The sequence below is a fragment of the Xylona heveae genome (assembly GCF_001619985.1).
Source record: "Xylona heveae TC161 unplaced genomic scaffold L228scaffold_8, whole genome shotgun sequence".
Lineage (NCBI taxonomy): Eukaryota > Fungi > Ascomycota > Xylonomycetes > Xylonales > Xylonaceae > Xylona > Xylona heveae.
In genome coordinates this window covers 165,624-179,791 of record NW_017264200.1, presented here as the reverse complement: position 1 = coordinate 179,791, position 14,168 = coordinate 165,624, and the positions used below count along the sequence as shown (strand labels likewise).

Below are 14,168 nucleotides of genomic sequence, written 5' to 3'. Positions count from 1 at the left end.
AAACTCTTATATGCAGTGGCTGCCTAACTGCAGTACAGAACGTACAGTTATCCCATTGATAAGGGGAACCTGGGATTTCGTGATTCCTGGGGGTGCGGGGTTGCCTAGTCGTTTACAGCGTTGGGGCGAGGGGGGGTCTATTCCATTTTGGTCACGCAATTGGAGACCCCACTACAGACTACGTAGTACATATCAACGTCGAGGCTAGAGCATTTGCGGGAGAAGAATGGAGATACTATCGCAATCACTGAGACTAAAACTTATGATCTTTAAAACGGAATGTTTGCCCAAGACTTCAAAAGACTTCCAAAGGGCATTCCTTTAGGGGAGCTAGTCATGTGATCTCCAAGGACTGACACAATGTCGTTGACGCGGAGATAGAGGGTACATGTTGTATCTAGTATACGGCATACGATAACTTACAGATATGTTGCACTTGACTCCTATGGTTTCGATTCAATGGAATCATCTTTGCAGGTGTTACAATTTCATATTTGTATATACATTTCTGCGAACAACTCGGTACAACTACCGGATAATAACCTACCCATTGCAGGTCTGTGTGTCTTTATGACTAAATCCCTAATAATTGCGAAGAAAATCCCAAGCCCAGTCAATCACCAACAGTAATTGTACTGAGTATAATCCATAAACTCCAAATAATCCAGACAAGGATGCGACCATGTGAGATGATATCGATGACAAGTCTAGCACGTACAGTGCGGTATAAAGAGTTTGAGGCAAATAAAGAAAAATAAAAAAAAATTACAAACTTGTTTTTTACCGAAAAGGCAGGGAGAAAGAGAAATCCAAAATGATAGACTCCAATACTATCGGCTGGAAACAGGCACAGCAGCAGGAGAGGAAGAAGAAGCGGGAGCTGCATCTTTTGGCGGATGCCGATTCCTACTTGCACCGCCGCCTCGGCCAGAGTGTTGTCCTCTATTGCCTCTACTACCACGAGATGATGATTGGGCGGGGGGATGCGAAGAGGACGACTTTCCACTCCGTGCATTTCCCTCAAGGTCAGTAGCAGCACCACGTCTGGCAGTAATATCACCGCCGCTCGTACTACCTCGGCCGGCTTGGGAAGGAGCTTGAGCTCCACCGCCGCTACCCCGTCCATGCCCATGATCGCCACCAACTTGGCCGTGACCGCGGCCATGGCCGCCTCGGTTTCGCCGCGACTTGTTGGCATGTCCGGCTGCAGTGGCAGAACGAGCCTCTTCTTCTAGCATCACTCGCTGGCATTCGCGGTCCCACCATTCCTGAAAAGCCTGTTCCTGCTGGATTTCTTCCAGGCTCCGTTTGGCCGCAGCTTCCCGGACAAAATCCTTTTCAGCCTGTTGCTGCGACAAAATATCTGCCATGGAGAGCTGCAAGGACGGTTCGGCAGAGCGTACCACAGAGGGTGCCGGCTGGTGCCGGACAGAGCGAGGTCCGGCGACGACTGGCTTTGACGTTGACGACGAAGAGGAGTAGGACGTAGTAGGAGGATGCTGTGCCGCCGGGACAGAGGGCTTTGTAGCTGCCGCGCCTTGTGAGGATGGGGATGGTTTCCGCGCAATGGTTTGCTGAAGGTTTAGAGGAACGCTTGACGGTGGACGCTGTGAAGCGGAGGAGGACGCTAGGCTTCCATTGCGAGCAGTACCAGATGAGCCTGGCGTAGGCGATCCAGTCTTTTCGGCACTCAAAACGTCCTTGAGCGATACCTTGGCTGCCGCCGGGCCTGTTTGCCAGGGCGATTTAGTTTTCTCTGCTTCTTTCGACGCAACTGCCTGCACGGCTGCCAATTGCTGTTCTTGCTGCTGCTGCTGCTTCTTCCTTTCGCGCTGTGAGAGCTTTCCGCCAAAAGATCCGCTAGCTTTGGTGGCATGCTCTCTCCTCGCCTGGTATTGCTGCTGTTGCTCCTGCTCCTCTCGTTGACTGGCCAGTCCTAGCGAAAGATTTGACGTTCGGCTGCTGGTTGATGCCTGAGCCATAATATCCTTCATATCTAGCTTGGTAGCCGGGAGTGTGGGTGATGCCCACGGCTTCCCTGTCGCTATCACGCTTTGCGGAGGCTGTTGAGCTTGAGTGATGCTTGAGCTGGACACTTGAGCATCTAAGCGAGGAGTAAAGCTTGATGGCGGCGAAGCCAAAACGTTTGCCGGCGAAGGGCTGCCAAAGCCATCGTGTGGAGATGAAATGGCCTTGCCCTTGGAGTCGAACCATACGTTGGCATCAGGAACACTTGATCCAGGACTAGCATACAAGCTTCCAGGGACCGTACCCGATGTTCTCTGCCGAACAGGTATAGGACGATCAGGCTCTCCCAAACCAGGTTGGCCGGCTTTTCCAAGATCCTCATCCTCCATGTCAAACATTAAATCGTTCACAGATGCTTTACCCTTGAGGCGTGGGCTGACGGAATCCAGCTTAGCATCTCGGGATTTTCGCCGAGACTTGGTAGCAACGGGCGAAGTATTCGAGTCAAGGATGCCGGGTCTTTGTTTGAAAGAACCTGATGAACGAGATTCCTCTTCCTTTAATCTTGCCTGAAAAGCCATAGCCCCAATCTTCGCGCGTCTGCCTTGCTCAATCTCTTCTGCCAGCTCAGGATACTTATCATGCAGCAAAGCTTCGGCCCTGCCGCTCCTGACGAATGGAGAGGAAGCAAGCTGATTGTCCCGAACAACTTGATCAAGCTCATAGGCGAGATCGTTATCCAGGTCTTCTAGAAGGCTAAAAAGTTCTCAGCGTTGAAATTCGAATAAACGCGCTAAATTCTTTTGAACGTACCGAGATTCAAGCAATGCCTCAAGGTTCAGGCAGAGGAACTTCAGACAGGCATTTTTTAGTTCGGCGACGTAGCTCGGCGCAATCGCATTGATAAGTTGGCAAACATTACGAATTGTCACTATCATTTGGGTCAGCCATATCAAATGCATAATTGTGGGCGCTCCCAACTTACCGAATCGTCCCAGAACCTGTTGGCACACCTGAGACAGTCGATCAAGCATCAGCTCGTTGGCCACGGACATGACCCCCAAGACGATGTCGAGAAAGTGATCAAGGTCATCTGCAACCACATCGTCAAACAATTCCACTCCGGTATCAGCATAAACATGACGAAGCACGAGCTTGAAAATATCCTCATCAACATGCTTCAGATCCACCTTAGTGAGGGCTCCAGGATCGTTTGCCAACTCTCGTCTAGACGCGAGCCACAACCCTCCTGCTCGCCCCTGGAACAAGCCTTCGAAAAAAGGGCATCTCCGACACATTAGAGTACTATGCACTTTGACTTCCGCATTGGAAAGTTCAACAAGGACATCGCCACCATCAAAAAAAGCACTGTCGAGTAATGCGCTTTCCATGCCCTTGCGCAAAGCCTCAGTCGGCTGGATCATCGCTCTTGCAGATGCTTCAAGATTACGTAACTCGAGTCGAGCCGCAATTTTCATTAGCTCTGTCCTTACTTGACGATATCGAGAAGTAGATTTGGGCGCAAGCCGGGTGCAATGCCAAACATCAACGACAGCATCATGATAAACATAGACAAGCAGATTAAGTACGGTGAGGAAATCTGCATTTGGGAAGGTCACCCGAAATTCCTTCCCATCCTTCAAGTCTATTGACAACATATCACCTATCGACACTGTCGATCTCGCGCGGCGACATTCCGCAAAGGCTTGTCTCAGTGTGCTGCTTCTGGAGGATAGCAAAAATTCATGCGCAGGTAGATGCACGGACGACTCCGAAGTGCAAATGTCGACGTCATAACCAGACATTAGGCTTGAAGCTTGTTGCTCACACGTCGCTCGTATGACGGTTTCAAGGCTTCGAGGAGAAAGAAGAATGTCCTTGATCGCAAGCACGATCTCGGCAGCAGAGGCGTCTCGTGAGGAGCCACTTCCATGATTAGCACTGCCGTGGCCACGGATAAGGTTATCAAAGGGCGAAAGAACAGCCAAGTCTCTGGAAAGTGTCGAGTCTTTGACTTGGACATGAGTTTTGGTGACATCACTCTCTGTGCGTACAGCCGAAAATGCGCCAAATGAATTGCTGCGGACCGCAGTCACTCTTGTAAGGCCAGAAACCCTCGAGAATTTGTAGTCTTTGGCTTTAAAATCCCGAGAGCCCGTTGCAGCGGCATCCTTGATTTTCGCACGTTTGATCCTTTTCCAGACGGAGCCCGATTCCGTGCAAATGACGACCGAGCCGTCCTGTCCAACATCAACATCGCTCACGGCCATGTGGCCTTTTCTGAGAGACCACACACGCTGAGGCAGCGACAGTGCACTGCGAATCTTAGATGGATTCGTTGTTGAGGCAGAGGCAACCCCAGGCTCCGCTCGTTGGCTCACATTGACCGTGAAAACCTCACCTCGGCGCGACAGAGCGCAGATGGTGTCTCCACCTGCGGTGACCTTTATGATGTTATTAGGAAGGAAATCATATGCAGTGGTGCGGAAAGTACTCCGCTGGAAATTATCGAAAGAACCATCAAGTGGGAATGATAACTTCGTATAACCATAATTTGCAAAGACCCAAACTTCGTGGTTTTGTAACAAGCAAATTGTGGCGCGGTCAATTGCTGACACCATGCGGATTGGCGAAGAAAATAATGATGCTGCAACTCTCCTGGGAATAGTCTGGATCTCAAGAGATCGAGCGTCTGAATCCACTAAGCCTAGCTGACCTTCATTTTTCCCGAAGGTAAATAAAGCAGTTGATGTGTGTACAACCGAGTGGATCCGGGAGCCTGCCGCGCCAAGTACCAACTCCCTTTTCAATGGCCCAAACACTTGACGAGGTGATGTCTGTATCGGATCCTCGTCGTTGAGCTTGGGCTTCGGCAATAAATATCCTAACTGCCCAAAAGCATTCGTACCCCACGTGAACAGCTGCCCATCATCAGTGACAGCTAGCGTGTGGTTTTGCCCAAGCCCAATGTTCACGACCCGTTTGCCTGCAAGCGGGCCGTTGTCGACACAAACAAAGTTGAATCGAGTGTTCTCGTCGCCTGTACCCAACCTGCCTCCTGGTCCAAATCCACACATGTAGAGATTCGATTCAGGGTCGGTAGTCAGGACAGCGGTGTGGAGCTTCGACATGGCTATGTCTTGGATGAGTATAGGCCGATTTCGAATCAAGGAAGGAAGTGAGGCTGACGGCTTGCTGCCGAGATCAGTCGATGAAGGTATATCCAAGCCCGCATGCTGTTCGCGATAAAATCTGCGAAGAAGGTTCTCGGGGCGTTTCAGAGTGATACGCTCGGGATATTGCCGGTCATCCTCATCACCAAAACCAAGAGTATGATTCTTGTTGCTTCCAAATGTGAACAAATCGTCTCCGTGGATATCCACGCGCGGCGCCAGTGACACATGACGTGGAAAATCTTCATCGTTCTCGCTGCCTGCGCCTTGGCTCGATGTATCGTCGTTATCATCTTCATATTTGGCGTGAGAGAGGTCGAGACCTGGTGATCGCAGAGATTCGTCGGCTATGGTAGCCGCAAAAAGGTCGAAAGGGCTATTGCCTTCTTTATCTTTTATTTTAATCAAGCCTCCAGCATTCAGCACATTTCCAGCGTCTAGAGCGTCTCGACTTAGGATGGCACGTGCGGTAAGGATATTTCCAAAATATAACGCTCTGTGCAGAGCGGTCCACCCATTCTCCATATCCTGCATGTATATGTCTGTCAGAGGGTGCTCAAGAAGCGCCAGTGCAAAGGCATGAGCATTATCTGTGGTACGCGATGCGGCATGGTGTAGGATGGTGAGACCAAAGGTGTCTTTTGAATTTACGTCTGATCGACCGAGGACGACATTTGCCCATGAGCCTGCGGCTTTGCCGGGAGTGGTATTGACCGAAGAGATATTCCAACTGGACGTTTTCCGACACTTTGGGGTTATCGATGGTGACGTTGAAAGCGCCGCGCTGGGGCTGCTTTGTCCAGGTCCTCCGCTGAAGGTTTTTGGCGCAGCAGGTCGGGCGGCAGAACTGGCATTAGCCAGAAGCTGCCGAAAGGATTCAATATCATCCTCGAGATAGAATTTCCAAAGAAGTCCGCTCATATGCAGTGGCCGAAGGAAGAAAGGTCTTCCGAAGCTTCAATGACGCCTCGCTGTAATCACTGAGGATTACGGCGTATTTAAAGGCGTCCACTGAAGCAGTGGAAGAGCCGGGGAATGTGACGATCTACACGTCTGCGGAACTGCCACTGAAGCTCCGCCAAATGTTGAATATAGATTTGATAGAATCGAGTTGGAAGCGGCGGGCGACTTGATAACTTGAGGATTGATCTGCCGTCAGCGTAGCGTATTTATTCCGGCGATTCCTATGACGATGTCGCAGTTTCGATAATATGCTAGCCGATGAATCGTCCGAAGTATATAATTCGCGTACCGCGTCGGGCGAAAGGCGCGCAAGTCTTCGAAGTTCTGGCTAAAAGAAAATTGTTTGGATTATTTCGGTCGGCTGGAAAAAGATGTTGTCGACTTTGAATGAAAGAAAATGAAGAATGAGCTTGACAGAACAGACTGTTGAGCATGAGGGGCATTCGTCGCGTTCTCCCCACCACTCTCATCCTCCCGCATCTCTGCTCAGGACTCGCGACTGTATCGGGCTCGCAAACCAACCAATCAGAAGGTGAGTGCTGTCAACATGCACTTTTAGGCCTCATTCATTCATTCCCTGAATCGATAACATGACATTTGGGCTCGGGGGTTCGTAAGTCAATATTTTTGAGGCTTTCCCCCTCTTTCTGAGCAACACTTTTTATTAGGGAAGACTTTGAACCGTTCTCTGGGTCTCCTTCGAGCCCGATGCCATATGAGCAATACATAGAATTAGGTTAACTTTTTGTCTGGCTTTTCAAATTATATATCTACCTAGGTAGGCAATTGGACAATATTTCAGGTTCACATGGGACTACATATATAGTTACCTTATGTATGAGACTTTTACAAGAAAATCCTAATGATAAATTTAGAATATATACCTTAAGTAAACAAATAAACATAATATGCTAGACCAATTTTGCTTGGAATCGGTGCTGTCCAAAAGGAGAAGTACTTGACTGGTATACCGGCTTAGTATCACACATCAGATATCTCATAACTAAGGTATAACCAAGTATGTTTCACGGAAGGATATGCAGCTTGCCACTTGGATGCACATAGAACAAGAGTGATTTGACTTCATATGGACTATCGATGGCAGATGCAGAAGCATTATATCCGCTCGGTCAAGAAGAAACGGCTGTTGATTGGTCCATGGTCCCTAAGGAGGACGCGGAATTACAGACCGCATACTTCGTACTCCGGTAAACCTTGTTATGGTTGAAAAACAGCATAAATTGTGCAATGCATAAGTAGACTATATGTGTCTGTCCAAGTCATCTCGTGGCCGGCTCAATAAGCCCGCACGTGATGGCCGAGCTGCCATTGACACAAACGGACGTAGTGAGAATTGTACAAAGTTTGGTAATGCCATGAGTTCCTTGGAAGTAAATTGTAACCAAGACTGACGCTATCAGACTTTCAACATCCTGGACGGCGTTGTGGAACCACAGATGCATTTCCGGGGCAAACTGGATTGTGAGGCGGTTGAATACCTACCTTACCTTTCATAACAGGCTCGTCACACCGATGCAAGACATTGGCAGACTGCACGGTACCATCAATTTTGTGATGACTATCGCTTCTACGTTCATTCTACTCTGGAGGAGCATCAGCTTTGGAAGTGCACTCTTTGGTACAATGCTTGCTATGATTGCTCCATGGCCTGATTGATCACAGCTCGAAATAATATATGCAAAGAGTCAAACTCATTTTGAGAGGATCGACAGTCTGGCCTCTGTCTGAACCCGAGAGCTACGAGTGCCTTGTAAAGATGGATTAATTTGGGTAATCCAGGTATGTTTGAGGCCAAGAGAGAACCTGGAAGGGCAGGGCGAAATAGTGGATAGGTAAGATACTTGTTTGACATAGGCACAATGTATGGAGAACGAAGTAACTTGGTCGCTATAAGCAAGGATTCATCATTTTTATCGCCGGAGCACCGACCTCTCTCCCCTGCCTGTCCACCCTACCAATGCACACTCCCACACACCCTGCACCAAATGAGTAACTTAGCGACAGGAAGAAAGGCATCACTTCCCTTGATTGGATGCCCCATCAGTAACGCGTCTGCCTTGACCGTCTTCCGCCGTCGACCCGTTTTGATCCTCCTGATAAATTCCCGGCTACGGCCTCAGCTGCTGCATCTTATCCACTAGATATTTGCGAGGTATTGTCAGTTCTAGGTGGCCATACCAAGTCTGTCGATAGTCCCAAGTGGTATCATCAGGATCTGACGGGCATATCATCGATGGTGGATATTGGATCATCCACCCTTAACCTTCCCTGGCTGTTTCCCAGTCCGATCACATATTGGGGGCAAGTCCTCTGGCTGGACTCCGATATCTCTCTTCCGCTATTTTCTCGCCTAGGCTTGCTTATCCGGCTCGCTTGCGATTCTCCGAACCTTAATACGTTCCCGTAGAGATAAGTTAGAGCACCAACGCACCATTACCGCTGCCGTATCGCCCAGGCAAGTAAGTTATGTGAACTACTCCTCCTGTACTTTACGTGCGTGTAGCTGTTGGACGATGAGGTGACTACATGGTGACTACGCTTGTTCTTTCCCCTCAAGCTGCTTCTCGACTTCCTATCAGTCGTTCCTCTCTCTCTCTCTCTCTCTCTCCCCCCTTCCCCCCAGAAAAGTCTCCGCTTGGACTTGATTTCGATCCACGGTAAGCCATCTTGCGGCCGTTTGCCGGGTGTTCAATCTCCCCTTTATCCTCTTGCTCCGCTTCCCTTTCCTCTATCCTCATCATCACCCATCTTGCTGCTCGTTCTCACCATCAACCTCCATCTTCGATCAATTTCTTGAATAGTTTTGATCATTATTGGTGCATTGGTTTGATTTGCCTCGTGCTTCCCCCGAATCTTGTTCCTTCAAAGTCACGGAAGTTGCCGTCTCCACGAGGGCCAAGCCATCTCTCGTCCTGCTCGCTCTCTCTACTTGTCTTGGGTGTGTTGCTGCTTGCTACTGCTATCGAGTCATTCTCCTGCGTCACAAGATAAACTGAACCGAGCCAATCCCCCAACCCTCTGAGACACTGCAACTACTACACTCTCTCCTTCTCTCAACACGAGACGCTGCCCTCTTCTTTTCCCTCCATTTTAAATACATACTCACTCTTCCATTTACAGAGTACAGGTGACTCTTTGCTATTACACTCAAAAAGGCCAAACAGAGGACCCTGGCGGTACCTGCGCCTTGATACGGGGAACTGTAATCAGATCTAAGCCTGCGTCAGGCAGACACTGCACTCCTCGACGATAACAATCATGACTGCCGCCTGAGTGCCATATTTTGATCCACCCTTGATCATCCTGTAAAACGGATGTGATTTGCCGCTGCTGGGTAACCCCCAATAACGCCCTATAATCTTACTACGGCCTGTTCGGTGTCCTCCTCACACACGGATATACGATAGACGTTCTAGTCTCGAACTGTTGTGATGGCATTCAATCAAGTGCAGCAGCTTTGGATTTCCCCTCTCTCACCTAGCCGCTAGCCCTATCATCTCTAAACGTTCCACTCTTGCTCACTCCTGAGATCCTTTCTCGATCGGTCGACCTCGACGACATTGAGGCGAGAGCGTGCTCCAACGGCTCGAAAATGCACCAGTATACACGGACGCCGCCACGCACGGCGTCCCCAGCAAACTCTCCGTGGACGAACCCTACAAGAACAAACAACTCGCGAGATCCGGTTCAGATGAATCCGCCAGTGGACAAGGGCGCCGGAGACGGCGACGGCGACGATGGCCTGCAAGCACAGCAACCTTCGTCCCAGAGCCGCGATGTCAAATCTAAATTGAATCAAATCATTCAGGTTCGTCACTAGCCCCCTCAAGAATAGAGCACCCTTCTTCCTCTTAGGTCAACAACTCTCGGAGATGGTAAATGGGAGCTAATCACGGCGTCATCGTCGCAGAACTTTCACACCAAAGCCGCTCTTATCATCTTACAGTCCCGGGTCCCCCTTCCACCTGCTCACGCTAAAGGAACTGATACAGTCCGAGTGAATAAATGGGTATGTTTTCCTTGTCAATCTTCCTCCTTTGGCCCCGTTCATCTTGAGGAAACATCTCAAGATCTCCACGTTTGTTTTGCTACCACTCGGACGCCTAGAAGAATAATGTCTAACCCATCATCTCTTGTCTTAGTTTAACGTCGAACTTGATGAGACCGAAGTTCTTCGCGATGACTTGCGACCGTGGAAGACTTGCGACGCTGTCGATCCTCGGCCCCCACCACTCTTTGTTGAAGTGTACCTTGACACGGCCGACCTGACAAACAACCAGAGTCTAGTGACCATTGACGACCAGGGAAAGCGCTGGGATGTGCTTGAAGCCCTCTCTGCGGAGAGCCCCACCGGTCGGCGAGCCACGCGAACTGAGAATGGAACACAAGTGGTTCTCGAACAATGGCAAATTGAGCTTGGTCAGCCTACGGCAGAGGCACCGGCAGACTTGGCGTCCATTCTGCCCGCCGTCTACAAGAAAAGTATCGTTTTGTTTCGATCTCTTTACACGTATTCCAAGTTCCTTCCAGCATGGAAATTCTCCAAGCATTTGGCAAAGCAGAGGACAAGCTTTGGCGCCCTAAGGCTCAGGTATCGCATCTTTAATGGTGCCGCTTCGAGACCGACGCCCAAAGCCGACCCTTTGCGAACCGCTTTATTTCCAGCGAATGGACGAGTGACGGAGACCTTCTCATTTGGGTCGACTGATTCTCCCGCCGGTCCCTTTTCAATACAAGTCACCTATCGTACCAGCTGTGAATTTCGAGTGGACGACTCGGAAGCCCTCCTCAGCTCCCATTTCATGGGTATTGATGAGCATTTTTTCAAGCCCTCGTTGGGCGGAGCAGACGAACAGCCTGCTTACATTGGTGGTGGTCGAGAAGTGGGCTCACTACCTCAGGCCAAGAGGGATGCTGATGAGATGCCTGACCCTGGGCAGGCTTACGGGAGCCTATCGACCTTTCATCACATCGGTGCGCCCTCTGGCTCAAGTCCTATTTCCGCCTTGCGAGCGGCTAGGGATCTTGCAGGCGGAGGCTCGCCCAGCTCAGTCGACCAACGCACCGCTACGCTAGCTATGAGATCGACACATGGATCAAAGGCATCGTTGCGGTCGATTGATAGCGCTTCCGCCGCCGGACGCCGCCCATCGGTTTCATTCATGCCATTCAAGACACCAACCTTGTCCGCTTCCCCTTCAAAGGCAGACCCTGTGGTACCGCCGTCGCCGCGTGCATCGGTTGGCAAAGCTGCCTCTGGTGTGAGTGCTCTCACGCAAGCCCGGAATCGGTCATCTTTGGGAGTCCTCCCTCAAACGGCTTTGCGAGCGGCTCCAAATTCGAATGAGTCTGCTATAGCTTCATCACCCTCTGCATCACCTCGGCCCGCGCCAGTTGTACGGTATAGCAGTAGCTTTAGCCATCGCAGAGGACGATTGTCATCTGGCGGAAACAGCAAGGCCGATGATGACAATACCAGTAGCGGCAAGACAAGCCTGGCTTCCTCACTAGCCCCTCCTGGCTCTGGTATCTTGGCAGAAGGCGCTACAGGAAGCTTGAGCTCGATTAAGACGGACGATGATAACATTTCTGATTTTTTGAAGATGCTTGATACGAAGAAGGATCTCAAGAGCTTTCAGGGTCCGGTGGGACCAACTGCTGCCCTGTCACGATTCCAGCGGATGCGTGACTCGAACGCAGCGTTGTCTGATTCCATGTCTTCCTCGATGCTCATGCACCGATCGTCGAGTTCTTCAAGCCGCCAACTGTACAGCGTTCCCGCCATGATAGCCGGAACCTCCATCTCTACGGCAGCATCATCGCCTGGCAAACCCATTTCACCCCACACGCCGCATACACCCGCAATCCCTTCACGACTTAGTGCGAATAGCATTGCGGACTATCCGCCACCCCATCGAAGTCGCACCGGTGGGAGACGGCGAAACACTCGCGATGAAGACGACGAGGATTCACGACGAGAAAGTAACATATCCGAGGAACTACCAAGCGGGAGAGGATCGGGTGCTATCCCCATTCCCACCTCTCCACGACCTCATCATTCACATAACCGTCGGTCCAGCTCCGTCGCACATCAACGGCACGTCACGGCCGAGGAAGAATCGGCCGATCTTTTGCCAATGAGCATGCGTAGCGCCAGTTTAGGTGCGGAGGTGCCGCCTCTGAGCTTGAGTGCCTTGGTCAACCTGCAGGAGACCCCGGATCCTGATATGCCTTCGGACGATGGTCCGGTTCGACCGCTCCAACCGACTACGAGTTCAGAGTCACAAGCGATACCCTCGTCGGTTGAATCACCCGACGACGGCCTACCGTCTCATCCTCGAAGTACCACCCTCAGTGGTCTGCATTCCTCGTCCCGACAGCGCTATGGCACTGGGAACCGAAGATTGACTCCACCTCAAACTTCTGGTTCCTTTGAAAGGGGAACTGGTTCTAGCGCCTCTGACCGTCGAGGCGGGCGATACAGCTTTACGCGGCCTGGAACTTTTGACGAGGACGAGCCACTTTTATTTGCAATGAGTGATTTTGGCGGAGTCCAGTCGCGACGAAGCATTGAAGAAGGCCGCAACGAAGCCCCGACAGAACGCGGAGGTTCCTCGGCGTCTAGTCGAAGAGGCAGCCGCCGTGGTCACTTGTGGGGTTAAATGGGCCGTTTTTGTTGTACTGTATATTCTCTTTTCATACCATTGTCGGTCTGTACAAACAAAGAGGCATATCACAGGCAGTCTTAAACGGCATTTGTACTCCTCGGCTTGTTCCCCTCAATACCGTGATGGCGCAGAAAGAGTGACATCTCTCGAATTACCCTGTCTATATCCTCAGCCTCAAATCAATGGGATGCGTTCCTGCCGCAAGCGACTACGCCACTACTACGACTACTCTTTTAACGAGGTGCATATATCATCACATACCCTTACTCCCTCAGCATTACAAGCATTTGGATGGATCTTTGTCGAGTTATATTTGTTCTGAATCGGTTTGGGCCTGCAGATCCGCGCTCAGAATATTTTATCTACCGAGTCATGTGTCACAATGGCGATTTGTCAAACGGCGGAGTTTGTTCTCTTTCGTCTTCTCTTCTCTTTTCTTTTCTCTTTTCCCCGCTATTTTTGATTTATAATTCACCGCAAACTGAACTGTTATAAGACGGAAGGATTCCAGACTGATTTATTCTCTATTACTTGTTGGATGATGCAAATTTATTGCAAGGTGCAAGGCACAGGCGTCTATCAGATGAATGAGACTTGTTGAGATGATACTTTTTTTTTTTTGTTTTTTTTTTTTTTAAATTTCACTTTGTTTGATCTGATATAGGTATAGGTATAGGATCGTATGGAGCTTATAGGAGAGAGAGAGAGCGCGGACTGGTCTGGACTGGACTGGACTGTTTTATATAGTGTGACCGTCGTATTATTATTAATTTATATATTCCCCTTTTTTCCATTCCATCCTCTCGCATTTGTTTGTCTCTGTTTGTCGACTCGTGCCCACCGTTTCGGATTTTATATGACTGACCTTTATGCAAAAAAAATCAGTAGTAGAGTATTACTTCGTAGCATGGCGCACAATGCAATGAAAGACATGGGATAAATACAATTAATACATTTGGTATTAATGATGATATAGTACAATGTAGGTTGTTTGTCTCTCTCACGTGAGAGAGATAAAGAGAAAGATGTAACTGAAAATCTAAAAGTTGCGCCAAATAGGGTTGGTTTTACACCTTTTACGCCTTGGACCCGTTAAAGTTAAACTTTGGCCGTTCCCATTTACCCCTTGCCTTTTGTTGTGAATTTTGAATCCAGGCATCGATCCATGCATGGATGGATGGATGGATGGATGGATTTTACAGGGCATTGTGTATGTACAAACAGACATACATACAGACATACGTACATACAGAACGTCCAGTAAGTCGGACGTTTGATATGATATGATATGATATGATACGGATGTATGTCCAAATAAGCAACAAGGAAAGAAAGAGAAAAGATAAAGAGGGGAGAGAGGAAAAAAAAGAAAGAA

The 14,168-nt window shown here is 49.6% G+C and overlaps 2 protein-coding genes across 2 annotated transcripts; one reads left to right on the top strand and one right to left on the bottom strand.

Moving 5' to 3' along the window:
* Nucleotides 1–473: 473 nt before the first annotated feature.
* L228DRAFT_262107 (hypothetical protein) lies at nt 474–6,515 on the bottom strand. The gene is made up of 3 exons (XM_018334390.1): nt 2,954–6,515; nt 2,782–2,899; nt 474–2,724 (listed from the first exon to the last, which is right to left on the bottom strand). Exons 1-3 carry the CDS (start codon nt 6,060–6,062, stop codon nt 831–833), a joined length of 5,121 nt encoding a protein of 1,706 aa, XP_018186594.1. The 5' UTR covers nt 6,063–6,515; the 3' UTR covers nt 474–830.
* Nucleotides 6,516–6,536: 21 nt separating this feature from the next.
* On the top strand, nt 6,537–12,787 carry L228DRAFT_269447 (hypothetical protein; the record flags this gene model as incomplete). The annotated part of the gene is made up of 4 exons (XM_018335275.1): nt 6,537–6,636; nt 9,614–9,933; nt 10,036–10,134; nt 10,268–12,787. 4 exons carry the CDS (start codon nt 6,537–6,539, stop codon nt 12,785–12,787), a joined length of 3,039 nt encoding a protein of 1,012 aa, XP_018186593.1.
* Between the last annotated feature and the right edge of the window lie 1,381 nt (nt 12,788–14,168).

Coding starts and splice junctions, on each gene's coding strand:
- L228DRAFT_262107 (XM_018334390.1), bottom strand. CDS start 6,062: ATGAGCGGACTTCTTTGGAAATTCTATCTCGAGGATGATATTGAATCC. Junction 2,900..2,953: donor ACAGGTTCTGGGACGATTCG/GTAAGTTGGGAG, acceptor CCCAAATGATAG/TGACAATTCGTAATGTTTGC. Junction 2,725..2,781: donor GAGGCATTGCTTGAATCTCG/GTACGTTCAAAA, acceptor AGAACTTTTTAG/CCTTCTAGAAGACCTGGATA.